General features: G+C 59.7%; 1 protein-coding gene across 2 annotated transcripts in view; it reads right to left on the minus strand.

Moving 5' to 3' along the window:
• Positions 1-20,733: 20,733 nt before the first annotated feature.
• The window catches only part of WNT6 (Wnt family member 6), a 30,570-nt gene continuing 29,062 nt past the window's right edge, over positions 20,734-22,241 (minus strand). For both annotated transcript variants that reach the window (XM_073304680.1, XM_073304681.1), the window contains exon 4: positions 20,734-21,465. In XM_073304680.1, coding sequence (XP_073160781.1) covers positions 21,004-21,465 — 462 coding nt within the window. In that variant the 3' untranslated portion in view covers positions 20,734-21,003. The remainder of the gene's footprint in view (positions 21,466-22,241) is intronic.

The following is a 22,241-nucleotide window of genomic DNA, read 5'->3' on the forward strand; positions in this document are numbered from 1 at the left end:
TGGTCTCTGCACCTACAAGCTCTGTTTTAGACCATGTTCCTGTCGTCTAATAAACCTCTGTTTTACTGGCTGGCTGAGAGTCATGTCTGACTGTGGAGTTGGGGGGCAGGACCCTCTGGCTTCCCCAGGACCCTGCCTGGGCGGACTGGCTGTGGGAAGCGCATGGAGGGGCAGAGGAGGCTGAATGCTCCGAGGTCAGACCCAGGAAGGTGGAAGCCGGGTGAGCTGTGTGTCCTGCAGACAGGCTGCTCCCAGAAAGGCGACTGCCCCAGAGTCCTGACTAGCTTCATGGGGAGCAGTTCCAGAGCATCGCCTGGGGACTCTGTGACAATGACAGATTCCGAACCCTGTGTTTGGTTTCCCTTGATCATAATAACTCGAACCATCCACCCAGAAGTGGTCTCCTTTGAAGGAATCTTTCTCCTGGATCAAAGGTAGGAAAAACTTCCTCTCTACCACCCGCCTTGGACTCTGTTCACCCATGTCTGGACAAACATGGGGCTCCCCTGGATACAATAGGGCAGTTGGTAGCAGAGATAGGTTTCACTGCAATATCCTTCCCTTGTAGTAACAAAGCCCAATGGGCCAGGTGGGCACTGGAGACCTGCCCATCTTTGACCCGATTGGACAGTAAGAACTGAAGGGGTGTGTGCGATGAGTGCAATATGATCAAGCTGAGGCCAATTAGAAAAGCAAAATGTTGTACAGCCCAACTAGTGGCCAATAAGAACTTCTCACGGTTGTCGCATTTCAGCTCCACGGGACACATTAAACATGAGGCTCAGGCCTCGGGTCTGATCTTCCCATGCCTCTCTTGGGAACCGACACCGCCAGGTGACAGGGTATCTCAGGATTTGGATTGATCAACACCAGAGCCTTGACAATGGCTTGTTTCAGCTGGGACACTGCTTCCGGGTGTTGCTCAGTCCACTCCTGTTGGACACTCTTCTTTAGCAGTTGATACAAAGGACCTGCAATGGAAGCAGAATTAGGAATGAAATCCCTGTGGAATCCAGTAAAACCCAAAAAGGATCTTAACGCAGCTGGGTACTCCGGTAACAGGAACTTTTGGATTGCCTCCACCTTTTGCTGCTATGGGGTTCGATCCCATTTTGTCAAGGTGAGACCTAAGAAAGAGACACGGGTGCACATTAGCCAGGCCTTGACAGGAATACACTTTAAACCTGCTTCTTTCAGAATTTTCAGGAACACGTGTGACGAAGTGGGACTGTTCTTAATGTTTCCTCTGAATATTGTGGGGGTGCCTCAGTTTCACCTAGGCAGTTCTTAAGTATCTAGGGGATGGGATAAGGGTGTATGATCCTTGCAGAACCCTCGAGGGCAGATGTGTGCAGGGGTCTGGACACAGAGAATGGCCGACACCCTGTTTCCTGGCCACTGATGGCCTGGGCCCTTCCCCCTGCAAGGTGAGAGCTAAAGGGTTGGAGAACAAAGGAATCCGGTGACCTCCTAGCCCGGGACAGGGACAAAGCCCAGAGGAGGAGGGGCTGGAGAGAGTTTCAGTTTGGGGCTGGCTGGGGACGAGGAGTGAAGTGCAGATGTGGTTGTCTGGCTCACTGCCCCCCAGAATGGACCCAGCTGAGGGGTCCGGTTCTCTGTACCTACAAGCTCTGTGTTAGACCATGTTCCTGTCGTCTAATAAACCTTCTGTTTTACTGGCTGGCTGAGAGTTACGTCTGACTGCGAAGTTGGGGGGCGGGACCCTCTGGCTTCCCCAGGAGCCCGCCTGGGCGGACTCACTGGGGGAAGCGCACGGAGAGGCAGAGGATGCTGAATGCTCCGAGGTCAGACCCAGGAAGGTGGAAGCCGGGTGAGCTGTGTGTCCTGCAGACAGGCTGCTCCCAGAGAGGAGACTTCCCCAGAGTCCTGACTGGCTTCATGAGGAGCTGTTCCAGAGCATCGCCCGGGAACTCCGTGACAGCTCGTCCAGCTTCTCCAAAGGCTCTTCCTTGGTGTGCTAGACAAAGGTCACCTACATCCTGGAACAAAACAGATGGTTTAGAAAATCATGCCAGTTCCCGCCGCATCTGGACGTGGAACAATGCAGGACTGGTTTTGTAGCCCTGGGGCAATCAAGTCGAGGAGTATTGGACCCCCTGGAAACTAAATGCAAATCTGTATTGTGAATCCCGGGCCACTGGTAGGGTCCAAAAGCTGTTACTGATATCTAGAACTGTGAACCACGCAGCCTCCGGATCAAAAGACTTAATGAGGTCTGGTGTCCTGGCCACTGTAGGGGCACAAATAGGTGTGACCTGATTTAGACGTCTGTAATCAATTGTGCGACACCAAGAGCCATCTGGCTTCTTCACGGGCCAAATCAGGGAATTGGCTGCGGAAGTACATTTACATAGGACTCCCTGTGCCAGCAAAGACTTAATAGTCTTGGCTATGTGCGGCGTAGCCTGATCTGGATAGGAGTACGGTTTCTGGGCTGACACATCTCCTCCTTCCACAACAACAGTGACTGCTATTCACCCACCGTCATCTTTGTGTCTGGCAAAGGCATCAGCATGTTTGTGGCTTAGGACTTGTAACTCTGAACGAAGTGTTTGTTCTGCTAGCAATTTGTCCAGGTTGTATCCATCTGGTTCTGGGCCCTCCACTGAGGAGACCATCCCACATTCAGGCACGATCACCAGAGAGGAATCCATTTCCTGCCCTGTAGTAAACCACAACAACTGATTAGCCATACCAATAACACATCCCTGCCTGGACAGGAAATCAGATCCCAGCAAGTTATTCTTTGGGTCTGACAATTTCAGTAATGCGAAAGTATGGGTCTTTCGCGGGTGACGGATTTCTACTTTATCGGGTTTAAAAAGCATGGCCATAACTCCTGGCTAGAACCCAGCAATCCTGGCTCCCAGCACCCCCCTGCTCTAACCACTGGTCCCCACTGCCCTCCCAGAGCTGGGAGTAAAGCCCGGGAGACCTGACTCATGTTCTGACATGAGCTGTATTCAGAACCTGGGGCAGAAGGGCCAGTTCCCAGGGAAATCTCTGGGTCCACTCACTGGAGACCGGAAGAGTGGGGGGAGACCCACAGCTGGGGGTTGGAAAGCTGGTGTGATGGACAAAGCAGTGCGAACCACATCAATCTGACCTACAGTGGACGTTCCAACTGATTGTATCATAGATGCCCAGGGGATTAAGGGGTCACATAGCAGGAACTGTACCTAACAGAGGGTCTGGGATAGAATGGGGGGGGCTGATTCCCCTTACCCCGGTTTTCCTGCTGTACCCCTTTCACCAGGTGTGTAAGTGACATTCACTTTGTGCCCCCTGTTCAGTGCCAGATCAGTGCAAGGTACCCGACCACCGCTGCCCCTCCACCACCGTTCAGGCCCCCGCCGATCTCAGATAAATCTGGAGCAAGCCCAGAGACTCCAAGGCAGCGGCTCTGGATTAACGCCTGGGGAGCCAAAATCAGCTTCTGCCACCTCAAGTCTCCTCCTTCCCCAGGGACGCTCAGCCAAGATCCAGCGTCTGTGTTTCGGGGCGCTCCTGCTTTGGGCTGTGGTGATCAGACCTCCGGGGGCTTTCACCTGGCTCCCTGGCCCTCTGCGCTGACCACCAGCCCATGCAGCCTCCCTAAATCATTCACAAGAAGAAAGGCCCAGCAGCCCTGTGGTCATGGCCGGCGAGGCCATGCCAGGCACCTGGCATCAGTTCCCAGTTGCAGCTCTGGCCTGGCAGGGGAGGAGAACCGAGTCCGGCGCTGCTCAGGAGCAAGCCCTGCCGGCTGGCTGAGGAAGTGTCTGGAGCTTCCTGCGGGGAACCCCACCCGCTCTAGCCCGTGCTTCTCTGGGAAGGAAAAATAACCCGGCGTTTTAAAGAGGGACAAAGGTGGCTCCCCCCAGGACTTTACTTAGCACAGCCCTAGGGCCACCGTACAGGCACAGGGCCCAGCTGACACGGTCAAAGGATGAGGGACCAGGAGAGAAGAAGATCAGAGCCCCTGAGGGCAAAGCAGCCGAGGAGCTGATCCCGCAGACGTCCACGGGAGAAGAGATAGATGGCAGATAGCCCCGGGGCTGCAGATGGCACATGGGTGCCAAGTGGGGTGGGGCACACTGGGGAGTATTTCTGTGCCTATTCAGTGAAGGGGCGGGGGTGTCTCACCAGCCTTACGTTGCACCCCCTCCCCACCCTAGACTCCAACATCCAGCTGTTTGTGGGATGCTCAGGGCAGGGAATGAGCCTCTTTCCGCGGGCGTGCAGCGCCCTGCACACCGGAGCCTCAGAGCACGACTGGAACAGAAGTAACTGAGCCGCCTGGCTTTTGTACCGATTATCAATCATGTGACCTTGCCACCAGCCAATCACCATGCATGGTTCTCTGGGCTTGGAAGCCTTCCTCTGGCTGCGGATGTCAGGATGCCAGGCCAGGAGTTCTGATTGGCTGACACTAACCTCAGTTTCCATAGCGCCGTTCACCCCAAGCGCTACAAACTGTGGCTCCCGCCACCTAGCGTGGAAATGCAGCCCCCTCTGGGGTGGCCATGGCAGCTGATTGACAGTCACACACTTAGTGCCTGGCCTGGTTACTACTCACCAGGGCTCTTCTCGTTCCATCATACAGGCGTATGGAATGGAACTGGGAGCGACAGAGCACTTGTACGCGCGACAGGGTCAGGCCTGGTCATTGGGGTAGCTAGGAGAGCGCTCAGAAACCTCTGGATGCTGTGTCAGGTGGTCTCATAGGCAGCCATGAACCACCCTGAGGTGCTGCCCTGTGGCCCCGACAGGGCCGTTCGCACACGGTGCTTTAACCCTGGGGTCCTGGCCAAATCTTGGCTGAACCTTGCCCTTGAGGTTTCTGTTCCTGCCCTGAACGGTTTGAAGCATGGCTGTGCGGCTGCCAACCAGCTGCTGCCCTCCCCCAGAGGTGGCTGCATTTCAGCGCTGCTGGCACGTCGGCCGTCGGGCTCGAACACCCTTTGAGGTCCTTACGGAAGATGCCATAGACCCAGCACATGATTATTCACATACAGGGCTCGAAAGCTTCTTCCGGGGGCTTCTCCAGCAAACTCCCAACCCTGAGGGAGCAGCCCGGTTTTATTTGGGGGGGGGAGATTGGGAGGGGCTATTGCAATGACTCCTCCTTGCTGTTATGACCCTGGCCATAGTGACTAAGAGGTGGTGCCAGGCCGGGTCTGCAGTCCCGCGCTCTGACACATTCCAAGGTGACACTTTCCCAGCTAGCAGGAGCTCTCCCCTGGGGCCGAGCTGGAAGACAACGAGGATCTGGGCCGGGCTTGGCTTCTGGGAGATTAGCTGCGGTCGTGGTGTCCAGCTGCAGCACTGCTGGGGGCTGGGCTGCTGGGAGACGTCTCTCTGTGCTCGGGAAATAGCTTTGCTTGTAATCGAAGCCCTGCAGAGTGAGCCAGACACGACGCTGCTGGCTGCCTTGCCGCGGGGACCAGCCGCATTGCGAGCGCTGGCAGGCGCTGAGGTTTATCCCAGGGACCTTTCACCCCTCAGGCCGCAGAGGGACCAAACGTGGGTTCCAAGCAGATACTGGCGGCTGTAGAATCCCAGGCATAGAGATGGAAACCACCCCCCTCTCCCTGCAGGCCAGACCATCAGATGAACTCAGCACGTTGAAAATCTGGCTCCCCAGGCCAGGATCAGCCCCCGTTTCTAGCACCTCGCCCAGTCTAGTATCAAGTGTCCCGTGGGATGGGTCGCTGGGTGCAGCCTCGCACATTTCACTCTCCAGCCCTTCCCCTGAGGCTCAGCCTCCAGGTTCCCTTTGCCAATCTCATGCTGCTCATTGCTCCTAGCTAGGCCTCTGTACGGCGTCCGGCTTGCTGGTAACACTCCCCAGGTATCCGCTTTCTGGGCCCACTTCCCCCCGCGCCAGCATTCAGACGGGTCAGGCAGATTTGCTCTTTTAGGCCCCGATTCAGCAAGGTACTTGAGCACGTGCCTAATCCTTTGCTGACTCAGGGTTAAATCTTGCCTCCTAATGCAGTCTCCAGCCCCCTGATCATTTCTGTGGCTCTTCTCTGACTCCCGCTCCAGTTTGTTAATTTCTTTGTTTCAGCCCAAAAGGCAGCAATTCCCCTTTAAGCTAATCGTCTATTTCATTGTACCCTTTCTGAGAGGCTTCTGCCAGCAGTTTCAGTTCCTGTCTCCTCCGAGTACAGATCATTATCTCGATTTTTCAGACTCCTTTCCCGTCATCGGCCTCCATTGTCATTTACTCCAAACTTTCTTAAAACGTCTCCTTTGTTTTTCTCTCAAATGTCCCATCCCTGGTCTCAGGCCAAAGGGGAATTTTTTCCCTGAAAGTTTGACTAAAATAATCTGTCCAGCTGGTTTGGAGGCTGGGCGACTGAAAGGCGAGTGACATGCTTTCCCCTTAACAAAGCGAAGATGCTCACAGTATAGATTTTAAAGAAGCAGAAGACGAGAAGCTCCTCTGCGGTCCCTGGGGCCGACGCTGGAGGTTTCACACTGTGACCTGACCCACAGAGTGTTCCGCCAAAGAGCAACAACGACACTCACACACTCACACACTCACACACTGACCGTGGGTATCTATTTCACAGCCTGCAGGAGGGCATGTACAAATTAACTGCAGGAAATGAGGTTAATTCAGAAGCGAGGGTTTCGAAGCGCTGCTAACCGGCCCACGTAGCGTACGCGGCGTCAGATTCGTGGGCCAGCCTCTGATCTCAGCTACGATGGTGTAACCCTGAAGTAACGCCGGCTTTGAGCTAGCGTGAGAGCACAACCTGGCCCAGGATTGCTAACAGAATGACCCCACCACAGATCGTCAGCAGGGGCTGCGTGCCCGACCCTCTGGTCTACAGCACAGGCCTCTACCACATGAGTTAAAGGAGTAACTCTAATAGCTAGCAGCAGTAGTAGGCTGCTGTCCTTCAACCGGTCCCCAGTTACAGCTCACATTCCACTGGGAAGCTCCTTCGTCACTCAAGCCCTCACCATTCCTACAAGCTGTCTGTGCAGTGAATGTGTCTTGTGTTGCCCACCATCAGACTTGGATTTCGGCTAGCATGTGCCCCGTGCCACGGCACAGCCAGCTGCCGGCTGCACTGGGGATGGGCGCAGGGCTGGGGTGCAGCCCCCAGAGGTCCTCACGGGATCCTGCAAAAATATTTCAGCCGACCGGCTGTTTGTAAACTAGTGGCTTTTGCTCTTCACGGCTCGTTACTGTTTCTGGAGTCTGACTGGTCATTTAAAACACGTCGGGTTGTTTCTGCTTCCTGACTGGGTGACTGAAACTAGGGTCTAGTGCAGGGGGACAGCGGGAAGCCAAGGCCCCACTTAAGGTCCAAGCAGAGTGGCTCCCCCTTGTTCACGGTGGATCATGGGAGCCCAGCATAATCAGCTGGCTAGAGTCCATGTGCACCTCTGCCCTCTGCTGGCTGGCATCAGAACCCTCCCAGTACAGGGTCTATGACACACAGAACCTCCCACTGTGTGTATTCAGGAGATCCAGGGTGTATTCCCAGTGCCACATGGCCATAGTGAGGGGCCAGGTGATAGCCAGGAAGCCCTAGTGGCTTTGGTTTATTATAGTACAGTCCTTACCCCACTGCACAGAGCTGGGGGGGGTCAGGTGGCTGGGGAGGCTGCCCTGACTCAGGGCCCGATGGCCAAAGCCCAGGGGCAAATGGGCTGTGGTATCCCAGGGCTCAGTTATCTCTGTGACCCCGGTGGGATCCTCTGGGGTTCTCCAAAGATAAGTCACTCTCAGAACCTGGCACTCTGGGTTGTTCTTTAGGGCTGTGTACCGCAGAGCCCGGCAGATGCACCGTGTGCCCTGCTGGGGGCGTTTTAACCTTCAGCAACGTGTGGCTTTCAGAGTGATGGGTCTGTGACTCCGCGTCCCCTGAGCCGGTGGCCTTTGCCTCCCGTGCTGGCCCGGGAGCCTGGACAGCGTGCTCCCCCTGACCGACAGTGGCCACCGGCGCCGCCTGGCAACTCAGACCTGGACTAGTTACTGCTGCAGGCACCAGGAGCAGCCCTGGGCGGCCACAAGTGCTAATCTGCACAGAGACCTGGCCCCGGGGCCCCGGCTCCAGGGCAACCAGGTCATCCCCAGTTTGTCTGTCCGAACAGGAGGAGGCTGCCTGCTCCGCCCTGCCCAGAGCCAGTGGATGGCGCCTCCCCGATTGGCACGACAGCGGAGGATCTCAGGGCCGGACATGGAGCAGGGCACCGGGGGCGGCTACCCCAGCGTGCCGCAGCAAGGCTGGGCCAGGGGCAACGCGGCCCCAGGGGAAGAAGCCTCTGTGTAGCAGGCTGTGGGTGGGAGAGCGGAGGGGAGCGTCGGGAGCTGAAGGATTTGCGCAGGCGAGAGGGAGCAGGGCAGAAGGGCTGGCTGTCACCTATGAGGACAGGAAGGAATTTCTCCCCGGATGCGCACTGGGCCTGGTGTATCCCTGGGGCAGTGCCAGCTTGGGGGGGGGGTTCTCTGCAGCATCAGAGATTGGCTTCCCCTGGAGATGCGGGGGAGGCACTGGGTGCCCAGAGGTGGGTCAGAGAAACCCTTTCCTGTGCCTGGCTGTTGGGGCTCGCTCACAGGATAACTTGTCACCAGATTTGGAGTTGGGAAAGAATTTCACCCCAGTCAGATCAGCAGGGACCTTGGGGGTGGGGGAGAGTCACCTTCCTCTGCAGCGTGGGTCACCCACTGGGCATCTCCCACCTAATCAATTCCCTACCATTGCAGGGGCTTTGCGGGCACCTGGGTCTCGTCTGTTCTCTGCCTCCGGCAGCAGCCGCCCACCAACGGACCTGCTGTAGCCTGAGTGGGCTCAGGATTGGGCTCCCTGCCTAAAATCTTCCGGCCCGTGCTGTGCAGGGGTCAGACGAGAGGAGCACAGGGGTCGCGCCTGGCCCTAATCTTCGATGGCGCTGCCCGTCAGTTTCCTCTACATCCCCCTGCTCCCTTCACTGTCACAGATCCACGGAGCTCTGGCTGTCCGGCGTGCCGGGACGGCTCCACCTCTGTCACCGCCGGGAAACGCCAGATCCCCAAGAGCTTTTTCTGGGTTGCCGCTGGCCAGTGAATCCGGGCTCCTGCTGCCTCCTCCATCGTAATGGCCCCACCCTCGGTCATAGCGAGGCCACCCGGTGGGCCAGATCTCGCCCGCCATGACGCAGCTACACCCAGAGTTGCACCAGCTTAGGGGAAGGTTGGCTTTGAAACCAGTTTAGTCAAATCAGTGCGACTCTGGGTGTGGAGCCAGGGAGATGGGTATAAACAGGGCTCAGAGGGGCCTAGCTGGGTTTCTAGCAATGTCAGAGCATCCACACCCAGAGCTGCGCCAATCGGCCGGCCCACGGCACAGCTGTGCGCAGGCCAGGCCTTAGTGACAGGAGTCACCTGACCCGCAATCAGAGCGTCCACATGGGGGCTCCTGCTGCTTTAACTGAACTGGTTTAATGAAATCAGTTCAATTACATATGTGGAAATGTGGGTGCAGCTGAGCCGCCAGTTCCTGCCGATTCAGAGCTTGAGTTTACTTTGACAGAGGGTCTCCGTTCCCTCCTGGGAGGAGCGAAGAGAGCACAAGGACCTGTGAGTGAGGGACATCGGGGGCTGGGGGAGCCCAGGGCAGGTGGGGCTGCGGGTCAGGACTGAGGGGCACTAGCAGAGCTGGTTATGGGGGAGCCCAGGGCCAGGCTAGAAGGGGGTTGCGGGTCGGGACCGAGGGGCACCGGCAGAGCTGCGTGTGCAGAGAGCTCTGGGACGAAATAGCAGGGGTCGGGATTGAGGGAAGTCGGCAGGCCTGTGTGGGACCCTGCCCAGTGCCTGGTTCCATGCAGTCTCTCCCCGCCCCATCCCCTGATCTAGCCGCTATCAGCTCCCCTCTCCAAACCAGCATCACCGGTTCAGCTCCCCAGTGGCTGGACAAGCTGCAGGCCGGTCGCCCCTAGGGTTGCAGGTGAGGATCGGGGAGCTGCCTGGCCTGCAGTCACTCCACAGGCAGGACAGCTCCCTGGCACCCACCCCTGCGTCCAGCGCTTGTCTGCCCTAGGGTAAGTGGGTGTGAATTACTGAGCTCTGGCCCCTGAGATGCCTGACAGGATGGGGAGGGGCAGTGGGTGAGTGTCATGGAGTCCCCGGGCGATGCTCTGGAACTGCTCCCTACGAAGCCAGGCAGGACTCTGGGGAAGTCTCCTTTCTGGGAGCAGCCTGTCTGCAGGACACACAGCTCACCCGGCTTCCACCTTTTTGGGTCTGACCTCGGAGCATTCAGCCTCCTTTGCCCCTCCGTGCGCTTCCCACAGCCAGTCCGCCCAGGCGGTGTCCTGGGGAAGCCAGAGGGTCCTGCCCCCCAACTCCGCAGTCAGACGTGACTCTCAGCCAGCCGGTAACACAGAGGTTTATTAGACGACAGGAACACAGTCTAAAACAGAGCTTGTAGGTACAGAAAACCGGACCCCTCAGCTGGGTCCATTTTGGGGGGCAGTGAGCCAGACAACCACGTCTGCCCTTCACTCCATGTCTCCAGCCAGCCCAAACTGACTCCCCCTCCAGCCCCCCCTCCTCCAAGCTTTGTCCCTTTCCCGGGCCAGGAGGTCACCAGATTCCTTTGTTCTCCAACCCTTTAGCTCTCACCTTGCAGGGGGAAGGGCCCAGGCCATCAGTTGCCAGGAGACAGAGTGTCGGCCATTTATGTACCCTGGCCCTTTTCTCTGCAACAATCACACCCCCTTATCCCACCCCCTAGAGACTTAAGAAATGCCTAGGGGAAACTGAGGCACCCCTACGGTATTCAGAGGAAACATTAAGAACAGTCCCACTTCATCACAGTGAGTCATGGGACGGTGAACAATTAATGACGGCCAGCCCCACGGGAGGAGGGCTGTGTGTGTAGATGCCCCGTGTCGTGACTCAAAGCCGTGTCACCGAGCCCCTCAGGGCAATTGGGGGGGGGGGGGGCGGCTGGTGACACACTGTGCTGCCGAGAAGCCCATTAGCTCACCACTGACACACTTGGCCCAATGGGCTTCGGCCAGCGGTTCCCCAGCCGTGGCCGTGGGTCTGCGCGCCAGGCCAGCCTCTGCCAAGCATGGTGTTTCCGGGCCCCTGGGCACCCGAAGGGCTCAGCTGGCACAGCAGCTGCTCATAGGCTCATAGGCAGGGAAACCTACCGACAGGCTCCTGTGGCTTGGACCAGCACCCACGTGCCTCGGGCATCGCTGGCAGAAGGGGGTTGTTATTGTCGGGTCGCTTGTCCCCGCTGGTTGTGTGGCTGCCGGTGAGAGACGGGCTTTGCACGCTGGTTTGTTATTGTAGGGTTGCTCAGAAGCGCTCGCCCCTGCCCTCTCAGATCTTTCCCCTGCTGGCCAGAGGGCAGGAGCCTGTGTATTCGGGCGAGTCTTTGGGACCAGGAAACACGGAAGCTCACGCTCTAATAAATCGGTTAGTCTCTAAGGTGCCACAAGGACTCCTGGTTTTTTTGCGGCTACAGAGTAACACGGCTGCTCCTCTGAACCACGCCTAGGAAAGACAATCCTGCAGCTGGAGATTTAAATCCCTGCTGCCTGCTGTCACGGAGTCCCTGGGCGATGCTCTGGAACTGCTCCCCATGAAGCCAGTCAGGACTCTGGGGTAGTCGCCTTTCTGTGAGCAGCCTGTCTTCAGGACACACAGCTCACACAGCTTCCACCTTCCTGGGTCTGACCTCGGAGCATTCAGCATCCTCTGCCCCTCCGTGTGCTTCCCCCCAGCGAGTCCGCTCAGACGGGGCTCCTGGGGAAGCCAGAGGGTCCTGCCCCCCAACTCCGCAGTCAGACGTGACTCTCAGCCAGCCAGTAAAACAGAAGGTTTATTAGACGACAGGAACATGGTCTAAAACAGAGCTTGCAGGTGCAGAGAACGGGACCCCTCAGCTGGGTCCATTTTGGGGGGCAGTGAGCCAGACAACCACGTCTGCACTTCACTCCATGTCCCAGCCAGCCCCAAACTGAAACTCCCTCCAGCCCCTCCTCCTCTGGGCTTTGTTCCTTTCCCGGGCCAGGTGGTCACCTGATTCCTTTGTTCTCCAACCCTTCAGCTCTCACCTTGCAGTGGGGAAGGGCCCAGGCCATCAGTTGCCAGGAAACAGGGTGTCGGCCATTCTCTGTGTCCAGACCCCTGCACACACCGGCCCTCTAGGGCTCTGCAATGATCATACACCCTTACCCCACCCCCTAGATACTTAAGAACTGCCTAGGGGAAACTGAGGCACCCCCACAATATTCGGAGGAAACATTAAGAACAGGCCCACTTCGTCACATCTCTCCCCCCTTCGAGATCGAACTGAGCGGGGTCACTTTACCCGGTGACCTGGGGAAGTTCGAAGCCACCAACGTTCCCATGGATGCCCCAGCATCTCTCCCATTCCTTGGTAGGAGTTACACCAGGCCCTTCCAGTTTCACGCCCTCCCTTAGGTCGGGGGTGGTCGATAGCACTCGCAGGCTGCATGTGGTAAGGTTTCTGCAGCCCATGCCCTTTGGCCACCCCAAAACCCCAGGGGGTCAAACTGGGATTGGGTTTTCTCCGAGTGCTCCAGTCTGGAGGGCTGCAATTCGGGCTCTCTTGGTTAAGGGCCCCCATCTTGACCTGGGCCACATACTGTTCACTTACAGAACTAGCATGGAGACATCCCTTTCTCCACAGCCTTGTCTCCCCAACAAGCTGGCCAAACACAGCCGCTTGGTTAGAGGACGGTGTACCTTTCTTAACAGCTTTCACTCCATCTGAGACCTTCTCAAAGCTATCCACACTGGATCTTTCAACAGGAAAGTCAGTGGATCCATTCACAACAGAAAATTTCTGGCTGTTAGGAACTGAAACTTTCTTGATTAAATCATTTTCACACCCTTCAGTTGCAGTAAACTGCTTGCAAAGACTCCATGAGGATTCCTTTCCCTAGGGCTTCTCTATGCAACAATTCACCCCTCCCAGAAATTCTGCTCTTACCCTCTTTACCTAGGGCTTGCTCTAGGGGAACACTTTCCTGAGCAACAACAGACTCTTTCTGGGTCTCCCTTACATCCAGAATCACCTCTGGCCCATCCGGTGGATTCCTACACAATCCCCTTCCAGGCAAACTTACAGACTTCCTAGATAAAAGGTTAGAAGCATTCTCCTTCCCTTTGCCACACACAAGTTCAGGAATCTTTTCCTTCTTGCTACAGGTTTCCACACCCTCAGTAGGTAACACAATCACACACCTTCATGCTCTCCTTGTGCCCTGGCTAGGATCTCACCCTGATTAGACAGAGTTGCTCCACCCTTTCCAACAACACACTAGCAACAGGCAAAATACAAGCACCAGAATTGTCTGGTCTCTGGGATTTTACATAGACCCTAACTGGATGCGACCTAGTTACAGGGCCATTCTCCCGAGCAGACAGAAACTTAGGACCCTTCCCTTCCTGGGCTTTAGCTGAATCCAGAACCAGCTCTGAGACAACTGCACGACCCTCAACCATCACAGGCTGAAAGGCCCCTTCTGTCTGCTCCACAGACAAAGAAGAGCCGGACACATTTTCTCCTTTACCAGACACACAGGTTGGGATCTCATTCCCTTTGTCCCAGCACACAAGGCTGGTCACAGACAACTGCTTGGAGATCAGGGTAGCTCCCTCCATAGGCAAGTCAATACCCCTGACAGACAGAGACCCATTTCCTTCACTGTCCCAATTCTCCACCCAGCTAACAGGTAAGGTCCAGGGACTCTCATCTTCCACTCTCCTCGCCTTCCCACCCTGCTGACTGGACACAGCCATCAGATCACAAGGCTGCCTAGGCTCATCCAAACTTTCCTTACCAAGCACCTTGCCACTCCCCACAGATCCCCTGCCCTGCCTGTGTCTCCCCCCACTCAGCTGGGGTCTCAGCTCCCACTGTGCTCAGCACTGCCCTTGCTGTCCCAGTGGGAGCAGGCCACTGCTTTCCTCAATGCATCAGAGCCAGCGAGAGTCCCCACTCTGGTGTGCAAGGGGGCAGGGAGCATCTCTCTGTCCCACCCTGCCCCAGGGGTCTGGTTACAGGCAGGCAGGTATCCTGAGCCTAGCTGCTCCTCCCTGCTGCCAGCCAGGACATCTGCATTTTCACTGACCATTTCCCTCTCCGCTGATTGGTTCCCTGGATTCAAATTCAAACCCTTGGCAGTTACAGGAACAGGGCCTGGATCCTGTCCCAAAGAGACACAGTCACCCCACAACAGGGTCTCGCAGCTGGTGTCCTGGGTCACCCCAACGACCAGCCAGCCCCACTCCTCCTGGGTCTGCACAGGGATCTGGACCATAGGGAAGGCGAGGGGCTTCATCCCTGGGACCCTCACACAGCTCACACAGCCCCTCAGCATCTGAGGCTGCACCACCCAGGGTCTGACACCAGTTCTCTCTGTCCCAGGATCTCGCCACCCCAGGAATGTCTCCCCATTGACCATCACCTTCCGCTCCCACTGGGAGTCCGAGGGGCCTGGCCCCAGGAAACTCCACACAGACATATAGGTTGGGATCAGGAGTGGGAGCCTGTCCACCTCCCCACCCATCTGGCTGATGGAGTCTGTGGCCTTGGGACCCAGCAAGGGAGCTAGACACCGGGGCTTTTCCGCAGGGTCCCCTTGGTTCAAATCGCCAGCCTGCTCAAAGGCAGTGAGGTGGGCATCCACACCCCCCCCCGTTAACTAGGGGCAGCAATTTAGTCTCGAGGTTCCCTGCGGAACTGGCCCCCCGGGGTCTATCCCCACTCACCCCTGGGAGGTCCCCTAGGCCTCTCCGCTCCCCCACCGCCAGTTCATGCTGCTGCTGCTTCTGCAGCTCTTTCTCGGGCTCTCGCTGTCTCCCACGGTCCTCTGGCTCTCTCGGACTCAGCTCCAATCCCATCCATCTCCGATTCCCCGATGGGAACCCGATCGTGAAGACCCTCGTCTGGTCGGGGACAGGAGTCTTGGCGATGCCTGGCTCCCACTCCAGCTGCTCCCAGATCCTGCTATAGCCCCATTTGGGGTCAGGAATCTGTTCCTTAGAGCGGTCATCCTCCTCCAGCTGCGCGATTAACTCTGCTTTGGTGAACTTTCCAACGCTCAACCCTCTCTTTTTGCACAGGGTTACAATGTCCTTCTTAAGGAGACGGGGACAGACCATCACTCCGCTCCTCCCAAGGTGTTGTGGACTCACAGGCCCGTGTGTTCTCAGCTCCCCACGGTTTCCAGGGAGAACCCCTTGTGTGCCAGCCCTTCTCGAGGTCACCACCTCTTTGCCAGGGTCGAGCTGCAGACTCCTCCGCCCCTTGGACTGCTCACTGCAATCCCCAGGGGAACCCTGTTACTGCACAGTCCTTCTCGCTGGTCACACACTCCCAGGGGTTAACCGCCCCCCGAAACCGCTCCTCTCCGAGCCTTCAGCAGGCCTGGTCCTCGGCAATCCCCCTTCGTGTTACTGCTCCCCAGTCACTTACTGCAGGAAGCGCCATCCACGGGGTGCAGTACATCCCACCGCTGCCACCAGTTGTCACGGAGTCCCTGGGCGATGCTCTGGAACTGCTCCCCATGAAGCCAGTCAGGACTCTGGGGTAGTCGCCTTTCTGTGAGCAGCCTGTCTTCAGGACACACAGCTCACACAGCTTCCACCTTCCTGGGTCTGACCTCGGAGCATTCAGCATCCTCTGCCCCTCCGTGTGCTTCCCCCCAGCGAGTCCGCTCAGACGGGGCTCCTGGGGAAGCCAGAGGGTCCTGCCCCCCAACTCCGCAGTCAGACGTGACTCTCAGCCAGCCAGTAAAACAGAAGGTTTATTAGACGACAGGAACATGGTCTAAAACAGAGCTTGCAGGTGCAGAGAACGGGACCCCTCAGCTGGGTCCATTTTGGGGGGCAGTGAGCCAGACAACCACGTCTGCACTTCACTCCATGTCCCAGCCAGCCCCAAACTGAAACTCCCTCCAGCCCCTCCTCCTCTGGGCTTTGTTCCTTTCCCGGGCCAGGTGGTCACCTGATTCCTTTGTTCTCCAACCCTTCAGTTCTCACCTTGCAGTGGGGAAGGGCCCAGGCCATCAGTTGCCAGGAAACAGGGTGTCGGCCATTCTCTGTGTCCAGACCCCTGCACACACCGGCCCTCTAGGGCTCTGCAATGATCATACACCCTTACCCCACCCCCTAGATACTTAAGAACTGCCTAAGGGAAACTGAGGCACCCCCACAATATTCGGAGGAAACATTAAGAACAGGCCCACTTCGTCACACCTGCTCACTCAGCAGATACCCGGGTGCTCCGGCTCAGCCTCCGACACTCAGGGTACAGCTACACTGCAGTTAAACGCCCGTGGCTGCCCCCCCAGTTGGGGAGTCGAGCCCACGGGCCTGACCCAACCCCACAAGGGGTCCCGGGGGGGCCAAGCGGCCGCACCATCGCAGTCTAACATCGGCACCATCTACTGGGACCAATCGTGGTGGCTATTTTTGGAAGGGCCCTGCTGCCTTTTGTCCCCCAGTCTGACCCTTGGCGGGTGCCTCGGTGCTGGGAGATGCCCCCAGCCAGGCACTGCCCCTTCGACTCACGTCCTCCCTCCTCTGCCCTTGATGAGCCCTTGGGAGCTGGGAAAGACAGATTCTCCCGGGCCAGTTTTCTCCTCCTCCCTGCACCCTGGAAACAACCCCCCCTTTGCCCCTCGGCTTACCCGGGCCCCTGCGGGTGGGCGGCCGAGCTCGGGGCAGCAGGGGGGCAGCCCGGCGCTGCGGGTCCTACAGGAATGCTAGCTACCATGCTTAGGGTAGTTGTTTTCATGGGTTCTGTGATTCCCCAGCGGCCAGCCAAGAATCCAGGCCATGGGAGGGCAGGCCGAGCCCCACAGCAACCCATGATGGAGCTGACCAGGCAGACGCGATGGTCCCATCTCCCTGGCATGGAGCAGCCCCTCCCTGTACCCAGCCCTATGTGGGAGGGAGAGGGGGGCAAAAGGCCTGCAGTGGGGGAGGAGCTGAGTAGGGCGGGGGGAACGTGTACACGGGCATGTGCACCTACATGCCTGTTTGCATCTCGGGGCTTGTGCACACGCGTGTGTGTACACGGCTGCCTCTGGGCGCTTGTGCACACGTGCTGCTGTGCATATTGTGTGCGCTTGTGTCCATGCACACCTGTCTTTGATTGTGCATGGACGCGTGAGCGTGTACGGCCCCCGAGCGGCTGGACAGCAGCTCCCTCATCCCCGTTAGCGGCAGGGGGCTGCAGTGGCTGGACCCCCAGCTTCCAGGTGCCCGGTGCCCTGCCTGGCTCCGGGGTTAAAGAACCAGCCCTGGGGAACAGCGCGACTCACTTTCTGCACCTGGGAATTTGCTCCAGGGAAGCTCCTGCCCGGAGGCGACTCAGCTGGTGGCCCGAAGGAGCCTCTGGGTGTTTGCTCTGGGCACCCCTCCCTCTGCCGGGCAGCACCCTGGCACCATGCAGGCAGCTGGAGCGGGCCAGACGGGGCTCGGGTGCTCAGGGGGGGGCCGCGGGTCGAGGGGCCAGCCCTGGACGGGGAGCTCGGGCAGGCTGGGGCACCCAGAGCACGAGGGGCTGCAGCCGGTGGACACACCACGCTGGGGTGAATTCACCCCCTTTAGGGGGAGAAGGAGGGAAAGTCCCTCGTGCGCCCCCCTCCCCCTCCCGCTGGCCTGTTACATCGGCCCAGGGCTCCCTCTGCTGGCCAGAATGGGACGTGCATGGGCAGCTTGCTGAGCGTCCCCCTCCCGCCACCCGAGAGCAGCTGGCTCTGGGGTGTTTCTGCGGTGATGCTGGGACACAGCGGGGGAGGGGTACTATGGAGACCCCCAGGATGCTGCAGTGAGGACAAAGGCATGTTCAGCCGCCCCGGGGGCCCTCTGACAGGTTGAGGGGATCCCAGTTCTGCTCTGCTGCCATGTGTGCGGAGGGTGCCCCCCAGCCTCGGCTCTGGGCCCACTGGGCTGCGGTTCCCCCCACCCCGCCCCGAAGCTGGGCTCTGTCGGCCTCCCCAAAGCAGCCACTAGCCGGTGCTAGCCGGCCAGAGAGCGAGCGGGCCGTGGAGACTGAGCCCCCAGGTGTAGCTGCTGCACCCCCAGAGGTGGCTGCATTTTAGCAGGGCTGTGGCACAAGCCAAATAAGGGTGGGACAGGGCCAGGGCCCAGGCCCCTCACTCCCCACATCAGCTCCCAATGGTGCCCCTCAATCCTGACCCACAGGCCCTTTTGCTAGCCCAGCCCTGGGCCCCTCTTGAACACAGAAGGGCCCACTGGCTGAAGGACTTGTGGTTTAGTGAGCCAGCCAAACAGCCACTAGCAACAGGAGCCTGAGACCCGTCAAACTCACTCCACCCATGCTCTGCAGTCTGCTTGCTCCCCTTCCCAGAGGGGGCAGGTCAGCGCACACAAAAGCGTGCAAATGCACACGCACAGGCAGTCACAGTAAAACACACAAGCACGCGCACACACACACAGGAATACACAATCATGTGCACACGTGGTGCACACGTGCCCATGCTGGCGTACACAAATGCAAGCGTGTGCGCACACTCACACAGTGGCACTCTCGCACGCAAGCGTGCACACACGCACAATACCAGGTTTTCACGCCAGGCTTCCCTGGCTTTTCCTTTCCCACCTCGGTCCAGGCAGCAGCGCTGGGCAGACACAGAGGCAGGCGCTGTCCGTGCCTCCCTGATGGGCTGTAGAGCCAGGGCCGCGCCAGCCCTCTCGGGGCAGCGTTAACCATTCACCAGGGGGCTGTGTGATCCCCAAAGCAGCGCTTCCCTCGCCGGCAGGGGGCGGGTGTGATGCGAAGAACCTAGCGGAGCCGTGCGTGGCCAGCAGGGGGAAGCCCTGCAGCGCCCCCCTAAGAGACTGCACCCTGACTAGCCGCCCCTGCTGGAAGGAAACGTCTTTCTGCGGGTGTTTAATTAGCCTGCGGAACTCACGGCTACTGGATACATTATTGAAGCGCAGAACTCAGCGAAGGGTCAGGTGTTTCTATGGCCAAGAGCAGCCTCTGCAGTGACTCTACCAAGGAGAAGCCTGACCCGCACTGCCCGTCCTCCTCAAGAACACCCCCAGGGCAGAAAACTTTTCCAGGGGGCCCCCCGAAGCAGCCAAGCCAACCGTTCCTCCAGCAAAACAGCCAGCCAATCAGCAGAGCAAAACCAGCTGCCAATCAGACCATGGGGGGGCACCCCCAGAAGTTGGCACCCAGGGTGAGCACCTGCTTCAAACCCGGCCCTGCTCCTCTTGCTTCAGGGCACGCGTGGGGATCGGGCCAGCCCCCGGGCGAGCACTGCATGGCAAGATGCTGGGGGCTTCTCCCTTCGCCCCCAACACAGGCCGCAACAGGCCATTGACCATCCCCAGCACGGAACGGACCATTGACCGGCCCTGCAGCCATCTAGGAGGGGCTGGCCAGGCTCCCCACCCTGGCATCTCCGCCGCCTCAGCCATCTGGCCCACCTCTGCCCCACTGCCCACTCCCTGCTGCCTCCTGAGCCCAGATCACTCTCCGTCAGGCGAGGTAGGAGCGTGACCCTCCCATGCGCAGGCCCGGAGCACGTGGGACAGTGCCAACCACTGCCAGCTGGGTCCCGATGCCCGGGCAGAGCCGGGCAAACAGCTGAGTGGGACGGGTCGGGGGCAGGGCCAGCAAAAATCGTGACAAACCGACATTGGTTCACGTTGAACCGAATCTGAACTTGGTCAGAATTTGGGGAGGGGTCAGAAAAATCCCTCGCAAGGGGGGAGGGTCCCGGAGCCTGGAGATCTGTGCTGCGGTTTTACAGCCCCACGGCCAAGCCCTGCCAGCCCGGGTCCACCGGCACCGTCCAGCCGCGGGCATCTCATTGTAACGCAGATGTACCCTGAGGAACCTAGCGGCTGGACTGATGGTTATAAAGGGGCCAGGGGGCCGGGGAAGGCAACACAGAGCCCCAGCTACTTCCGCTGGCCGTCTTCAGACAGTCCTGGGGGGCCAGAAAGTGCATTTCCCTCGAACCACCGATGGGTCTGAAAAATCTCGCCCTGGTCTAGGCCTGGCTCTGCTGCTAACTCTCCAGGCCGCCTTCGAGCAGGTGGCTTTGCCTCCATTCCCACCTCGGGGCAGTGGAGATGGGGGGAGCTCCTTGGCTGGAGGGGGCGCGAGCTGGCAGCGGTACCGGCGATCAACACCCCCCTTGGAAATGAGCCAGGCCCCGGAGTGAGGAGCTTGGCAGGAGTGAGCTGTGGCCTGGGCTCGTTACGGGGGGGGCCTGACTTGTTTGCTGCGAGTGAAAGATGCACCTCGAGGGGCGCGCCGGGTCCATGTCGCCTCGGAGCGGAGAGCGCCCCCTACTGAGTCACCCGCGCCATTCCCTGCAGCACGGCGCCCCCCCGCGGGCCCCCTGTGGCTTGGGGCTCAGCATGGCCGCAGGGGGGACAGAGCCCCCGGGACTAATCAGCTTGAGTGAGCGGTTCGGGGGGAGCCGCGCCCAGGAGCCGGGGCAGACGTGGGCTGGACCAAGGGTATGTTCAGTTCATGAACCGGCTGGGCCCCGAACGAATCTCCCTTGCAGGGTGTGGCAATGTGTGGGTGCCCCCGGAGAAGGTCCCCTCTGGGGCACGGCCGCAGCTGGCTGCCCCCCAGCCAGCATCCCCTTCTGGGGTGTGGCCAAAGCTGGCGTCCCCTCCGCAGCCCTGCTCCAGGAAAGGGGGCAGGACTCTGTTGAAATATCTTTATTAGTGTCACCCCCGTGCCCACGGAGCCCCTGGCCCGGTGGCGGCCGGGGCCCGAGGAGGCGGCCGGGAGGGGGCAGCCCGGGCGCCACCCTGGCCTGATGCGGGTTCGCCGGTGAGGGAGTCCGGCCGCATCCCCGCTGAGTCTGTGTGCGTCGCCCCCCGACGCAGCCCGGCCCCCAGGCCTCGGGGCCCCTGGCCGGCAGGGGGGGCGCGACCCAGCCCCTCCCCGGGGGCTGGACAGAGACCCTGCCCCAGCGCCCGCGGCCGGGAGAGGGGCCCCGGCCGGCTCAGAGGCACAGGCTGAGCTCCTGGTGCACGCGGCACTTGCGGCATTGCACCACGCAGCACCAGCGGAAGCGGCAGAGGCAGCTCTCCTCCAGCACCACCGTCTCGGCCCGATGCCCGCGCCCGCAGCACAGCAGGTCGCAGCCGCTCACGCCCGGGGCCGAGCCGTTGCACACCCGGCCCCGCGTGCCCGGCGAGCCCGTCTTGCGGTTGGCGGCGCAGAAGTCGGGCGAGTCGGCCGAGTAGACGAGGTCCTGGGGGTCGGGGGGCTTGAGGCTGCGGCCCACGGGCAGCAGCGTCTTCCCGTCGTTGGCGCCCATCACCTGGCAGGCCCCGTTGAAGCGCTGCAGCAGGCGGTCGCCCACCTCGCGGAAGTGCGGCATCTTCTTCCAGCAGGTGTGCAAGGTGCAGGAGCCGGACAGGCCGTGGCATTTGCACTCCGTCCGCGTGTAGCTCCGCACAGCCTGGGGGAGACAGGGCCGCTCAGCGGGGGCCGGCTCCGGCCCCCCCGCCCCGCACTGGGGTCCCCTGCCTGGCCCCCTGGCCCCCGCCCTGCCCCCCCGCTCCTGCCTCTGCCCAGAGCCTCTCATCAAACCCCACCGGGACGCCAGCCCCCCCAAAGGAGGGGGGTGTACCGGGTGCTGGACAGCACGGGGGGACAGGAGTGTCCGGGGGGGGCCATAAGGGTAGCTGGACCCAACCTCACCAGCCACCTGCCAGCAGAGACTGGACCAGTGCCCACCAGAGCCAGCCCGGGGCACGGCTGGGGATGGGCACCGGGCCAGGGAGAGCTTGGCAGGGGGCTGGGCACGGGCAGTGCCCAGGCAGGAGAGTGGGGCTGAGGTCACTAAGTGAGCCTGATTTGGGAAGAATAAAACTTGGTTCTGCAGCAAGGGCCGGAGCAGATTTGAGGCAGGGGGTTTAGAACTGGGGTGGGTGTCAGGCTTTCCAGGGCCGGGCAGGCACCCTGCCGGGGAGGGAGGGTCATGGGGGAGGGAATTGTTGGCGGGGGAAGGTGGGTGTGTGCTGGTGGGTGTCAAGCAAAGGAGCACCTAGGTGTGGTACATGGTGCATGCTTGGAGGGCAGCGTGCGGCTGTGCCTGGACAGTGCAGTACTGGAGGGCCATCGGGTTGGTACTCAGTGGGCAGCGTGGCTGGGCAGCGCCATGGCAGGGCGGGGGTTGGCACTCAGTGGGCAGCGTGGCAGGGCAGGGGAATGGTACTTGGTGGGCAGCATGGC

This window comes from Lepidochelys kempii, chromosome 11 (genome assembly GCF_965140265.1).
Source record: "Lepidochelys kempii isolate rLepKem1 chromosome 11, rLepKem1.hap2, whole genome shotgun sequence".
NCBI classification, from domain to species: Eukaryota; Metazoa; Chordata; order Testudines; family Cheloniidae; genus Lepidochelys; species Lepidochelys kempii.